The sequence below is a fragment of the Pleurodeles waltl genome, chromosome 3_1, assembly GCF_031143425.1.
Source record: "Pleurodeles waltl isolate 20211129_DDA chromosome 3_1, aPleWal1.hap1.20221129, whole genome shotgun sequence".
NCBI lineage: Eukaryota > Metazoa > Chordata > Amphibia > Caudata > Salamandridae > Pleurodeles > Pleurodeles waltl.
The window spans coordinates 1896689857-1896704621 of NC_090440.1; the positions used below are offsets into that span (position 1 = coordinate 1896689857).

General features: G+C 45.4%; 1 protein-coding gene across 4 annotated transcripts in view; it reads right to left on the reverse strand.

The window, feature by feature from the left end:
* Positions 1–14765, reverse strand: part of NBEAL1 (neurobeachin like 1) — a 672403-nt gene that overhangs the window by 337420 nt on the left and 320218 nt on the right. For all 4 annotated transcript variants that reach the window (XM_069226032.1, XM_069226034.1, XM_069226033.1 and 1 more), the window contains exons 16-18: positions 13620–13920; positions 8209–8294; positions 7635–7724 (exon numbers count right to left, since the gene is read on the reverse strand). In XM_069226032.1, coding sequence (XP_069082133.1) covers positions 7635–7724; positions 8209–8294; positions 13620–13920 — 477 coding nt within the window. The remainder of the gene's footprint in view (positions 1–7634; positions 7725–8208; positions 8295–13619; positions 13921–14765) is intronic.

Genomic DNA, 14765 nt, shown 5'->3' on the forward strand with positions numbered 1-14765 from the left:
GTGCGAAGTAGTAATTTGTCTTGCTTGATCTGCAAGAACGGCTCCTGTATGGAGAGGGCCTGTATCTCACTGACCCGTCTAGCTGATGTGAGAGCCACCAGTAAAGCAATCTTCCAAAAAAGGTTTTTCAGAGAAGCACGATGGATCCGTTCGAATGGATGCGTCATTAACTGTGCTAGAACAATATTCAGGTTCCACGAGGGAGGAGGAGGTCTGAATGGAGGAAAAACCCTGAAAAGTCCTTTAAAATAACGTTTGATTAGTCTAGATGAATACAGCGAAGTTGAAGAGTCTGAACGTCTGTATGATGCTATTGCCGCCAGATGCACCTTTATGGATGAATGCACCTGGCCTGATTGCGCTAAATGCAATAAGTAAGGCAATAATTGTTCCTGTGGTGAGGACAGTGGATCAATTTGCCGCTGGTGGCACCAGAAACAAAATCTTCTCCATTTGCAAGAATTAGCCTTATTAGTGCTATCTGCTCTAGCTCTGGACAAAATGTCCCTACATTCCTGTGGGATATTCAGATGTGCGAACTCCCTGTGTTCAGGAGCCATGCTGACAATCGCATTGACTGAGGATCTGGGTGCGATATTTGCCCTTTGTTCATTGTTAGTAAGTGCAGAGACGGTTTCAGCGGAATGTGAGGCTTCATTGATAGAAGAAGAAGCTCTGCGAACCAGTGTTGACGAGGCCAGTACGGAGCTATCAATATCAGGGTGCACGGCTCTGTTTTCATCTTCGTGAGTAATCTTGGGATCAGTGGAATTGGAGGAAAGGAGTAAGCAAAGATGCCTGACCAAGCTATGGAAAACGCATTCCCACAAGATCCCTTTTGGAGATGCCAGCTTGCGAAGTACTGGCATTTGGCGTTCCATTTGCTGGCGAACAGGTCGATTCTGGGCATTCCCCACTGGGAAAAGATGTAATCCACTGTGGACTGGTCCAGCTCCCATTCGTGGCAGCTCGATCTTTGTCTGCTGAGTGAGTCCGCTATCTTGTTCTCTATCCACGGCAGATGCACCGCTGTGAGTCTGATGCCTTGCTGCGTGGCCCAATTCCAAATTTTGGGGGCTTCCCTGGAGAGGGTGACAGACCTCGTGCCTCCTTGTTTGTTGAGGTAATGCATCGTAGTGGTGTAGTCTGTTCTTATTACTACATCTGACCCCGCTATCTTCGGAAGAAAAGCTGCACAGCGAGATAAACTGCTTTGAGCTCTAGCAGGTTGATGTGCATCGCCCTCAACTCTAGTGGCCACTTGCCACTTACTTGAAGATGTTGCAAAACGGCTCCCCAGCCCTCCAGAGAGGCGTCTGTAGTGATAGTCCACGGAGCTGGATGATGTAGAAAGGAAAGGCCGACAGACAGATGATGCTTTTGAGACCACCATGTCAGAGCTTTGACTATTGCTGGGGTTATGCTTATCCGATCTTCGAAGCTTCCCGAAATCTGGAGCCATTGAAGATTGAGTTGCTCCTGTAGCGGTCGCATTTTTAGTCTGCAGAGGGAAACCAGAGATTTGCATGATGACATCATGCCCAACAAGGATTTGAAAAGGCAAACTGAAACAGAGTTTCATCCCTGTATTGCCTTTGCTAGAGTCAGTAACTTCTGTTGTCTCTCTACTGTGAGACACGCCATGGTGGACTGAGTGTCCAGGTTCTCCCCTAAAAAGGTAATACTGCGTGATGGTAGAGGTTTGGACTTCTCCCAGTTGATGGTGAGGCCTAAACTGTTGAGTAAGGAAACGCACCGGCTACCATGAATCTCAGGTACTGTCTGTGGGTAGGGCGGATGGGAATGTGGAAATATGCGTCTTTTAGGTCTAGTGTAGACATGAAATCTCCGTGGTTCAGTCGCAGGAGGACATCCTGTAGGCTTATCATGTGGAACTTTTTTAAGTAGATGTTTAATTCTCTTAGGTCGAGGATCAGCCTCCAGTCTTTCCACTTCTTGCGAATGAGAAATAACCTGGAATAAAAGCCCCTTCCTCGCTGTGACAGAGGTACTTTCTCTATAGCTCCTTTGAGGAGCATCTTGCTGATCTCCCTCTTGAGTTGTTCTGGATACCTTGAAGGTGGCCCTGTTTCACTAATTGGAGGACCCACTTGTCTGATGTGATGATTTGTCATTGCTTGAGAAACAGGTATATCCTTCCGCCTAGAACCAGAAGAGGAGGGTTGGATGTAGCCGGCGCCTTGGATGTATCAGGCTCTACGAGCCGAGTCCTTAGCAGGGCAAGTTGAGCGTCCCCTAGTGCCGGATCTACCATAAGCTGCTTGTGGTGGTTGTCTTTGTGGGTAGTATTGACGAAATTGCTGAGAGGAGGAAGGATAGGTTGAGTATCTATACTGCTGATATCCTCCTCTATATGAAGGCAGTCCATGTCCTTTAGCTCGAAACTAAGGCTTCCGAAACTGGAGAGTCCCTAACGATCTTGCTGTATCTGTGTCGGATTTGATAGATTGTAAGGCCTCATCAATATGTTTACCAAATAATGCCTGCCCATCGAAAGGTAGGTCTAAAATCTTATTCTGTACCTCAGGCCGGAATGATGTAGCCTTTAGCCAGCCTTGTCTCTTAAGTACAGCCGCATCTGCGAGCTGCCGAAATGCAGTCGTGGCTATGTCCATTGCACAGTCTATGAGCTCAGCTGAAGTGCGCTGACCTTCCTGCAACGTCTTCCTTGCCTCTGAACTTCCATCCTCCGGCAACTGGTCAATATGTGGGGGGATGTCTGCCCAGAGCTGTCTATCGTACCTGGCTAACACCGCTAGGGAGTTAGCTGCTCTTATCACTAGGCTAGCCATCGACGAGAACCTCTTTCCAATATTGTCTAGCCGTCTACCTTCTTTGTCTGGAGGTGCAGAAATCGGGGCAGATGGATTCTTGGACTTCCTCTGTGCCGCCTGGGCTACTACCGAGTCCAGATGAGGATGACCAATTAGACATGCTGGGGCATAGTCTGGTGCCTTGTACTTTTTATCTAGTCGTGGCAGTACTGCTGAGACAGTAGCGGGGTTGTGCATCACTTTTAACCCTTCTTCCCATAAGTAGCTGACCAGTGGAATAGAGCGCACAGATTTATGGAACGGCTCTTTAAAATCATATAGGAAGCAATCTGTTTGCTTGGACGGCATTGGCAAGGCGAAACGTTAGCTGCTCTCTCCAGAAGATTATGAAATCCCCTGATGTCGTCTGGAGGGGATTCTACCTTTGACTGTGAAGAAGGAGGAGCAGGAATAATGTATTCATCCCACTCCGAATGAGTGTCAAGGAGCTCCCCTTCTTCCTGATGCCCTTCCGACATGTCAGTGTCCTGAGGTAAAGTCATATCCGGCGTGGTTACATTTGTTAGTGGCAATGAGGTCGGTCTCTGACGTGGAGTGGTAACCCCGGAGACGGGCGACGGCGGAGGTTGCTCCCCTTGAGGAGGAAACCGCCTACTGTAATCAGCCAACATTGCCCGGAGGTCAGATAGCAATGAGGTTGGAATGTATGCCCCTTCCTGATATTGTTGATCTCCTCCATAGTACTGAGGGTCATAAGTTTCCTCAAATACGTCTTTGCCCTGATATTTGACGTTCAATTGAGAGGGGCTATGGGCTGTTCCAAATGGACCCTCGTCATCTGACTCTTCATCCCCCTCTAACAAGTGAACTGGTATGAGAGGGGTCACTTTACTAGGTGAGGTGTGCTTTGGGGTATGTCTTTCTTGTTTTTTATGTTGTTTTTCCCTCGTCGATGGTGTCGTTGACGGCGCAGATATAGTCTACGTTGATGGTGGAGTCTTCGACGACGAACGCAGGGAGATCTTGATCGTTGACAGCCTTACCGAAGAGTCTACCGTCGACGAGGCAGTCAACAATGGTAGTGCAGATACCGTTTTTACAGTCTTCGACAATGATGAAGTATAGATCTTCGTCGACGATGATGTAGTCGTCATAACTGTCGTCGACGGTGGAACAGTGGAAGTCGTCGTCGGCAGTGGGAAAACACTCACTGACGGTCTCGTCGACAATGAGTCCGTCGTCGACGGCACATTCTTAGCTGCAAAGGTAGATGAGGGCCTTTTGAACGGCAGAGATGGTGGTAGAGAGGATGATTTCTTATGCCTTTCAGAACTGCTGGCATGACCTCTCTCCCCTTTCCTGCAAGATTTATGAGGTGAAGTAGAGGGGCTGCGGCACTTGTAAGACCCTGAGGCAGTCTTTTTTGTGGGCTTTCCTTGATTTTTGGGAAGGAGATCTTGTGTCTGATCTCGCCCTTTTTGATTACTTTTTGGATGTTGAAGAGTCATCACTATCAGAGTCAGAGACTAGATTATCTCTGTACTTAAGTTTCTGCAGCCAAATTAATAATCTGCCTTCTCTATCCTTAAGAGTTTTAGAGGAAAAGGTACGACAAACCTTACAGTCCTTGGCAGAGTGGTCTGGATAGAGGCAGTATATGCAATCCTGATGAGGGTCTTCAGAATGTAGTCTTTTCTTACCAAAAGTTTTGCAATTTCTGAATAAACCCTTCTTCTCCTTGTCAGACATGTTGTAGGTGTTAACCCCAATCAGTCAAGACAAGGTTTAGCAGAGAAAAAATGGCTTCAAGGTAATCCAAAGGTGTGAAGAAAGATCAGAGCTCTGAGGAGGCTCCCTAGTACGACGTGCAGTAGAAAATCTGAGGTGCTGGAGCTTCTCTCAGGAGGATTCTAGAGGGTGGTGTTGTCTGATTGGTGGATGCTCAAGTTTGGTCCTTTTTCTTAAAATGACTTGATAGACTATTAAATTGAAGAGGCCTAGGGCCCTTGTATTAATATGTTTCAACACTACTTGTGTAATTGTACCGGGGGCTCCCATCTCGACGACGGGGAATGATTCAAGCATGTGAATCTATGAAAGTTCCAATACTGGAGTAACTATTTTATGCCAGTTCTATATGTCCTATTTGCAGGTGAACTAGGATCTATAGGAGAAATGCCACATTATGATGTTACTAAAAACCAGCACTATTTTGCATTTCAATGGCACATACATCTATACTTCTGGTCTGTGTGGCAGTAAGCCAAATAAACAAGTTAAACAGTTACCAAATCCAGCAGTAACCTATCAATTAAACAGACTATCACTCCCTTGCGTACATGGGAGACTAACATATTCAGTTAACGTGAACCGGCAAATACTTGCACCTCTCCAGGGATTGTCTTAGGGAGGAGATAATGTTCTGCCTGGATCTCCTTGGGTATCAGAAGCCGACTTTCTATCAGAGAGGTGGTGAGGTCCACAACTGCAGCGTCAAACTTGCTTGACTGACAGCCGCCAATTTATTTAATATAGCTTCTATATTTGTGTCAGAAAGTGCAGTGGGGTCCTGTTTGCTTATAGACTTTGCTCCAAAGAGGACCTCATTGAATAACAGCTGCTATTCCGTGCTTGTGGATGTCATCCCTTGCATAGCAATTAAAGGGGTTAATTGAAGGCACTCTTCTCATCTTAACATGCCGTGGAACGCAGTAGTACAAAGTTGTGGTATACAAAGTCTAGCCTCAAAAAGGAGTATACAGGGCTGTGTGCCCACTGTAGATTGTTAGGCTATTCAAATGAGTTCCATTTTCACTTCTCATGTCCAGCATGTAGAGTCAAAATCTCCCACCAGTAAAAGGATTCCACCCTCGCAGGGCTTTGCAAGTCTGAATATGAGGCAGTAGCCTCACCTGTTACACACCTGGCCTGAGTAATCATACTCAGTGACTGTTCAATGTTACAGCCAGTCCACTCCCCGCAATCTCAGGTGAAGGAAAATAAGTTTGCTAGTCATGGGAAAAATAAAAAGTCACGTGTACTTTCACCCCAGTACCTAACGACCCATGCATTTAGCCATTTGGGGATAAAATCTATTGATTCTCCCTCAGTTCCCTCGAGGCTAGTCCCTCTGATCACAACAGCTGGGTATGACGTAGATCCCTGTTACTTTAGGGCAGGCTCTGAGACTGCGGTTTATTACACGGTCAGGATGATAACAAAATCCATGGGACTGCACCCACCTGCCGTGTCCTCATGTTGCAGAATCTGACCACGGCCCTGTGTGGCTCGCTGCCCATACAGCACGCCTGGCTCCTGATTTGTGCAGGGTTCCACGGTGCAGTTCAATACATTTGTGCTAGAGGTGTGTCTCACCTAGGTCCCGTAATGCAGCCATCATAAGGAGACCCACTGAGAATCGATTAGACAGGTCCCTTGCCAGTTGCTCTCCAGAGCTTCATGAACAAGCGCCATCTTTCCTGAGACCGTGCACAGCCTTATACACAAATACATTTTCTCACATGGCTTGTAAATGATAAAAACTTTAATCCAGATACCACCAACACAGTGCAAGAAACATAGGTTTCATGTGGCTATATTGTGTGGAAAGATCAGCAGTATTCTCATCTCATTTCTTAGCTTGGTATTTTGTAGTTCCATTTACTTCTGTAGTAGAGCAGCATACATTTTCATCCTCTTCTCCTCCTGCTCAGCTGCCACTTGCTCACCACCCCTGAAGCCACCAATCCTGCGTTGCTGCTTTCACAAAGGTGTGAAGCAATGCTTCTTCTCTACTCTATCGCAATGGCTTGTGAGCATGTTCTGCTATCCCTCCGGCTATCTTTCTTCCATTACGGAAACAAACGGCCTAGAACACAGATGTGTAGCAATGCAAAAGGACTGAGTACTTATCCATACATTTATATTCATTCAGCAAAATGACTAACTGATACAAGTTTCTTTATGATACATCAATGTCTCATCTTTTTCATGAGTGCAGAAAGGATTATGCAGCTTAAAATAAAATAGAGATGTGGAAACTAAGAAAAAGAGTCTGAAGCTATCTGGAGACGAATCAGGCCTGTGAAGGAAGATCACAGTGTAAATGGTCAAGAAAATTGTTATTTTAAATTATCCTTTTGATTTGGGCTTTGGTAGATCAAACTGTTGAATAACACTATGTTGACTCACTAACATCGTAATATTGAATGGTACAATGTTTTAAATTGATTTTACGGGGTCAATGTTATATCATTCAATATACTAAGGTGCGCAAACCACTTGATAATAAGCCTGGCCAAGGTATGATTACCTAAAAGAAATATTGTTAGAAAATATTTTCTAGTTGATTTCAAAGTAAGACTAGGAGTGCTCGCCTTTACAATGTTCAGGGTGGTTTAGTGAGAGAATATCCAAGCTTTGGTGTGTATACCTATTTTGTGCATGTTGATATTATGGATTCTGGTATGACTTGGTCTTTTGAAGATTATCATCAAGTTGTCAAATATTTGTATTTATTTGGATTTACCCCTGTACATTAGGTAAATACTTGAGGAAAGTGTAGTTTCCTTATTCGGGATAAGGCAGCACCACTATTTAGTTTCACAGTTCATCTTAGAAAGGTAAAGGACAGTTTTCTATGGCAGGACGAGAGACGTTATAGAAGTATCAAAAAATGTTGCTTCGTTAGATTGAATAAATAACTATGCTACTGTCAGATCACCTCACAAACATGAGACAACAGTATTCAAGTCCCTGTTTTAGTTTACAGAGTTCTGTAAGGGTAGCTTGTGCAAAGGGTAGCTACTGCAAAAAGCATCAAAACTGCTAACTGCCTACCTTGATATCCCAGTTTACAACCTCGTGTCCTGTTAAGCGTCCATGTAAAAGATTGGGAGACAAGTCAAGACAGATAGGATTTCTGCAGGCCTGAAAATAAAGAATGAACATGCAGTTCATGATAAACTTGATTTCACTGCAAAATAATTACACTGCTGACATACGAAACCACCTGGAGAATCCTGTGCTTATTCTAAAAGTGACATTTTCAAACTGAAGCCTGGATCCCTAGGCACAACGAGCATGCTGTAAAACTTCTACAGTGGGTTCCCGGTGAGCCCACTGTTTAACACGCCTTAAACTTCCATTTTTCAAACTCTGACACATTTTACAGAATCCTTAACATGCCTGAGCATCTGTTTCACAGTCTGAGTCTGTGTCATCTCTTATCTATGTCTTGTTTTTTTGTTTAATTAAAATGTAATACATGGTTAACTAGTGAAGATGGTTAAGCTACAAGTTCAACATATGCTCAATATGGGCAAAAAAATCAAAACGTTAGGATTGACTACCGACTTCCACTGATTCGACAGGAAATATTCGGAACATTTGTAAAAACAGAATCGAGTAGTACCTTTGGTGTGTAGTGAAGAAGGACTTTACTAGGTAGATCAGCCAACTCAGCCTCATTCGTTTTCCAGGGACTCATACAGTTTGGACCTGGAGATAAAGCACTGGTTTACCCTTCAATGATTTAACTGCAGGAGGTTTGAAAACTACTTTCAAGCACAAGTATACAACCCTTCGCAACACCTTCATGAAGTTAAAAGGACAGCAATCTGCCAGACACCAGTAAAAAGGCTCAGAAGACTGGTTCACATTACACAGATCTTTGTGTAACTTGCAGGTCGCTAGTTCTGAACACATCATTCTATTCAGTTTAAATAATGAGATGTAAATGGGCTGAGTAAAAGTAACCTATAATTCTAAGCAGACGGTCTAAATTCGTGTTTTAACAATGTGTGGCCTCACTGAAATAGGCTGTCTTGTTTGTTGTGCTCCTCGAGTAGATCAGCTGCAGCATGCTGTAATGTGACACTTTTTGAAAAATACCTTACGTGTCATGATATACCAGATGCTTTACTTGATACGATGACAACATTCTGAATTATTTCGCTCTTGGAGGACAGAGAGAGGCACATTTCTAATAAATATTATAGCTTACAAATGGTTGGGAATACTCTATTCAGTACTGAAAAGACTGTGCGCAAATTCAGAGATGTAGAACGATGAGGGATAAGGCCAGATACTGCAGGGGATATAATTTGGTCCAGCAGAAGGAAGAGGCACGTGGCTAGTAGCTTGGCAAGTATCTTATTGTCAAAGTTGAGCAGGGATAGGGGGAGATAGGAGCTGCCCTGGAGTAGGTCCTTGCCAGGTTTGGAAAGAAGGGTAATTACTGCCTCTCGCAGTGTTGGTGGAAGTACACCCGTCTTGAGAGCCTCTACGTGTACAGTATGGAGGTGCAATGCCAATATGTGTTTATAGGCTTTGTGGAACACCCCCCTGAACCCATCCAGGCCAGGAGCTTTAGAGCCATCCAGAGTGTCAATGCCCTGCACTATTCCCTCGTGGTGAAGAGGGTCCCTAAGGAATTGCTGTTGGGCAGTGGTCAACCAGACCATGGCCACCTCAGCAAGGTAGTGCACAGATGGAGGTGGGATGGTTCGCACCGAGTAGAGGAGGATGTAGTAACTGAAGAGCTCGGTCTGTACCACGGTCATTCCTCTGAAGCTCAAGTATACATGCAGCTGATTGAGGCGGGTGCAATAGCCTAGCCAGTGCGCTCCCCGGGCACTCCCCCTCACTATACTTGCAGGCCTTGATGAATTTCCCCATGAAATTTGCCTCGCACTCTGCAAGTTCACGGAAAGTGTCCAAGAGTATTGTGCACCTGTGAAGTTGAGAGTCAGTGACTTGGGCCACTGCAACTTCATCCAACTCTGTCAACTGCGCCTTCATACGTTCCAAGCTGTGCCGTATGTCACATAATACCCCAGTGTTTGGTATACAGAAAACCCCTAAGGTGTAGGCTTGGAATGCTTCCCATAGGGTCAGCCACAGCAGCTACATCCAGCTCTGCCAACTGCGCCTCCATACGTGCCAAGCTGTGCCGCATGGCACATAATACCCCAGCGTGTTTGGCTATACAGACACCCCTTGTGTAGGCTTTGAATGTTTCCCATAGGGTTGGCTGGATACCGACTGATCCGTGGTTCAGTGTGAAGCACTCAGTGATTGCATCGTGAAGTTTGCTATGTAAGAGCGTGTCATGCAATGCCTTGCCCGGGAAACACCCTGGATTCTCCAGGCCTGCCTGCATGGGGCTAGGAAGTGTCAGCTACACTGGTGAATGATCAGATAACGTGCGGAGGAGGTGTGTGAGGGAGACAAGCCACTGGGTGATCGTGCTGGACAGCAGCCAATAATCAATGTGTCCAGATACCATCGGGTGCCGAATGGAGGGTGTAGGCCAATACCTCTGTACTATGTAGGCACCAGTGGTCCAATAGCGTGTGTAATGAATCGTTTGAAGGATCTGCAGTGAACAGGGCATAATGGTAGGGGCTGCGGCTGTGGTATCAATTGTATTGTCTAATAGCATGTTAAAGTCTCCCCCCAAAAAAGATATGTTTGACATCAAAATGATCTATGTGGTATTGTAGGGTCTGGAAAAACTCTGGCAAGTCAGTATTAGAGGCGTAGACATTGACAAGCAATACTTTTTGTCGAGCAAGTACCCCCGCTATGAGTACATATCTACCCTCTCCACATCTATATGGTTGGTGTCTAGTTGGAATGGAAGGTTCTTATGGATAACAATGCAGACGCCTCAGGAGTATGTACTGTAGCTCGCAAAATAACAGTGTGGTCCTCATGAGGATGCAAAGGTGTGCGTGGTGCCTGCAAGGAGGTGGGTCTCTTGCAGAAAGGCCGCCTGCACATTGTGCCTGGCCAGATACTGCAGAACCTGTTTGCCTTTACGTGGTATGTTCCAAGACATGAGGGCTATATCTATAGTTTGCTTCCTTTTGTGTGTGTTGCTTGTCTTATAGGCTTGCACGATTGTAGGTTATGGTGTGTGCAGCATAACCACCACTGCATCAAGTTTGAGAAGCAAAGGCAAACATCCGAACTAACAACTGTTTCCCTCTGCCCACCCACACCTGTAAAAAAACTGCCAGGTGAATGCCAGAGATCCCAATAAAACAACAACATAAACCCAATAGCAAGCAACTTGACATCAACCATGACAATCTAATGGCAGCAAACTCCCTGCAGAAATAGGATTGTGTTCAGCAAGTGGGAATGAGAATGGGCAAGCTGCAGGTAAAGGCAATAATGAAACCAAGTAGACAACATTGTAGCAGGCACATCTGTATAGTGAAAAGGTGGTGTTAAGGGTCAAAAGTATTAATGCTCAGGAGTGGATAGGGTGGGAGGTGGGGCCAGCGTTAGATCAGAGGAAAGAGGTCTCTGCTGGTGGCAGAGTCCACATCCAGGGGAGTATGCTCCAGGGTCATTCATCCCTCCCCACCCCATCCACAAAAGTGGATGTAAAATTCTGGCAACCCAACAGTTGCGCAAGGAGACCCTCCATAAACAGGTCCATGCAGCAGGAATTCATGGTCTCTGCAATTCCAAAGTGCGCCAATTATTGCGACAGCCCATGGCCTTCAGGTCTTCAGTCTTTATTGTGATTGTCTTCAGCCTGAACTCCAGCTTCTCCAGTCTTTTCTCCGTTCCCGTGGTGCCCTTCAGTCGGGTTTTTTTGTCAGTGCAGACGCTCCTCCATTTCGTCAAGTCTAGAAGTGAGGGTGTCACACCGGGGGTCTATGGTGCAGAAGCCTGCATGTAGCTCCACCATTATGGCCTCTGCGCTAACCATTTATCCAGAGGCAGTGCCCCCAGCAGCACCTTCCTCCATGGCCGGCGTCAAGAAGTTTGTGTCCACTACTGCATTCTTCTCAATGGGGAGATTGCGCTGTTTCGGGTGGCCCTGTACCATGAACGCAGTAGAAGGTTGAGGATTGTCCCGGCACTAGGACTGTGCATTGGGTATTCCACCTAAGGCGCCAGTGTCAGGGGAGTTGCCCCTCCCATATACCCCCACAGTCACGCAAGCAACCAAGCACAATCAAAGTGAGGGAGGAGCTTTAGTTCTTTTCTACAGCAGACACACCCAGATGTGGGGAAAAAGTAACCAGACCAGCGTGAATTAGGGCCTTATATTCCAGACGAGGAGGGCCCCCAACAAGCTGGTAAATATGAAGTTGGGTATGGTGCGCTGTTGTTCCCCCCCTTTGGAAAACTCAGCTGGCGGGTCACGCTGTTCAGTGTGGTGGTTTTTGGTCAGTGGGGGGGAGATAGGAGGGTAAAGAGTGGGTAAGGGGGCCTCGCATAGTGCGGCAGTGTCCCCAGCCACCCTAGGCTACAGCAGTATAGGGAGGAGGGGAGGCACAGGCCCACTGATGTTGCTTGTGGCACGGTGAGGTTAAGGGAGGTCAAAGGAAGGCAAGGAAGTTGTAGGTCACTGCCTCTAAGGGCTACAAAATGTGGCAAAAAACAAATTCCCCTACCTCCAACGCTCTCAGGTGGCCGGCCAACATCTCATAGCAGGCAGTGTCAGCAGTTAAGTATAATTAGGTCATGTGCTGCCCTTCCAATCTTTGCTGAGACTGAGTAGGCCCAGGTGGGCCGCAAGTTCTGAGCAAGTTCACGGTCGCCAGCTCTTTCAACCTTCAGGACTAATCCAATATGGTGGGCGGAAGAAAGAAGAGAGGCGAGGGCACTACAGGTTATTCGGGCAGCACCGTGCTGCCCTATCAGCTGCACACCTCAGGCTCTAACTGCAACCCCTTTCACAGTGGTGCCTCCAAAGCCCACTGACAGGGAGGACCGGTCACACTGCAGTTACGGTGTTTACACAGCCTATTTGGCAGTCAAGTACGGCCCTTGCTCCTCTCCCAGCTGTCAGGTGCCTCTACATCGCATGCCCCACTCCAGTGAAGCGTGCTGAGCACACCTTTGACCAACTATCAGGGTTCTGCTGCTGGAGCTTCAGCGCTGTGCGGCCATTATAGTCATCAGCGTCACCACACACTGATGTCCCATATTGTTAATACATGAATCACAACTGTCTGCCAAGAATTAACACTGAAGAAGACACATTACATCAGTTCCAAGTTCTCTTCGCACTGTATCCTAAGCCATTACCTACAGGTAGTAGTAAGACTGGCTAAGATGCACTAATTTCTTTTAAACCACTTAAACCGGTGAATCTGGGCCCTGAGAATGAACAAAATATCAAAGTGACTAATGTGCCTTAAACACTATAAAATTATTCTCAATGGACAGACCAGCCCTAGATAGTGAAGCTTTTCTTACCTTCAGTGCTTCGTGTTGAACTATGACATACATCATGAGGTGTATCACTGGTTGCTATTGAGGGCTGTGGCTCATTTGCATTGCTTCAGCGGGTGAACCAAAGCTTACACTAGCATCTGCAGGCATTCTACCATTCTTGAAGTACATTTAATGCTGGTAGTTGCCCCACTCTTGAAAAAGATATAAATGCTTGTTTAGAACTTGGGAGGGGTCTATCTGGTTTTGCAATAAATGGGCATTCCTGGTCAATGCAGTTTATTCTCCTTGTACTTAAACCTTGTGCATAATACCTCAAAGGTTGAATCAGGTATTCCACACAAGAGGGAAAGAAAATACTGCACGGAAGACAGGCAGACAGTAGCTCCTTATCTAATATAAAACTTTTTTTGTGTGTTTGATATATCTCATTAAAAGTATGCAGCAAACGATAAGATCTCTTACGCCTCTGAATCTATTTTGATAGATGATACGCATCTACAACCTTTTCCTTTGCTGCTACACATTTCTAGTCTAGTCTAAACCTATCACTTTTGTACAAACTTTTTCCCAAGTTTACCAGGAATGATCTGATGAAGCTACCAAGGACGTGTAACTTACCAGCCAAATACAGTGCTTTCACTTGAGAGGCCTGCAACGCATCATGGAAGATGATAACCGATCCAAGCTGTCCTTCCAGAGAAGTTGGAGAGCCCCACTCACTGTCCTGAGTTCCTGCTGATATACATTTTGACACAGCACCAGATTTTGCAACCAAGCCTCCCCAAGTAGGAGAATAAAGTATTCCTCCAAATGATCTGCTGGGTGTGACAGGGGATGAGAATGGAGGATCTGGAATTTGTGATGGAGGTGGGGTGGTAGTCCTCTGACCTGCAGAGCCAATGCAGCAAGAAGTAAAAGTCTGGAAAAGGCCACAGAAGAAAACACTGTTTACTTGTAAAGAATCCTTAGCAAAATATAAGGCACAAGACAGACAGGTTGATTAAAAGTCAAAATTTATTTTGAAGTACTTTTTCATCTTCAAGCACTGACAGTGAGAAATAATCTAGCACACTCTGTGTATGATCTAGCAAAATCTAGTACAAACCGTTTTTATATGATATGTAAATGCAACATCACATTTGTTTTTAATGGTAAAATGAGGAATGTATTGTAAATGAAGATGATATTAATTTGTGTATTAAGAAGAATATAACCTCATTAGGCTGGCCTTACTGATTCATTCACCCATGACTAAATGCAAGAAATTTGTTCCATTACAATCTTTGCCCTTAACACTAGATGTAGGGATAACGTTACAATTATGTAATCTAAATATAATTAATTTTTATAGGGCTTCATAACACACTTCTGTTGTTACAAGTGCTCTTAGTAACAACGGTTAACTACATGAATATGGTCCTCAATTTATGGGCCTTTGGAAGGATACGAGACACAGGTAAACACTGACTATGTATGCCCAATAACTCTCCTATAATGACCAGAAGTTATCCACTGTGGCAATCTTTTCTCTAGAAAACATTTTACTATAGACTAGCAGACTGCCAGAGCAGGGAACATATGTCTCAGCAAACACACACTGAACTTGAGAGAAGTTTAGAAGACCAAGACCACTTCTTAACACTGACACAGGGACACTCAGAGTGCTTAAATTGGATACTAGTTGACATTTTGAGTACCATGAAATCATACCACAATTCAAGGTGAACTAACCTGTTGCTTCTTCACTACATGTTCACAACTACA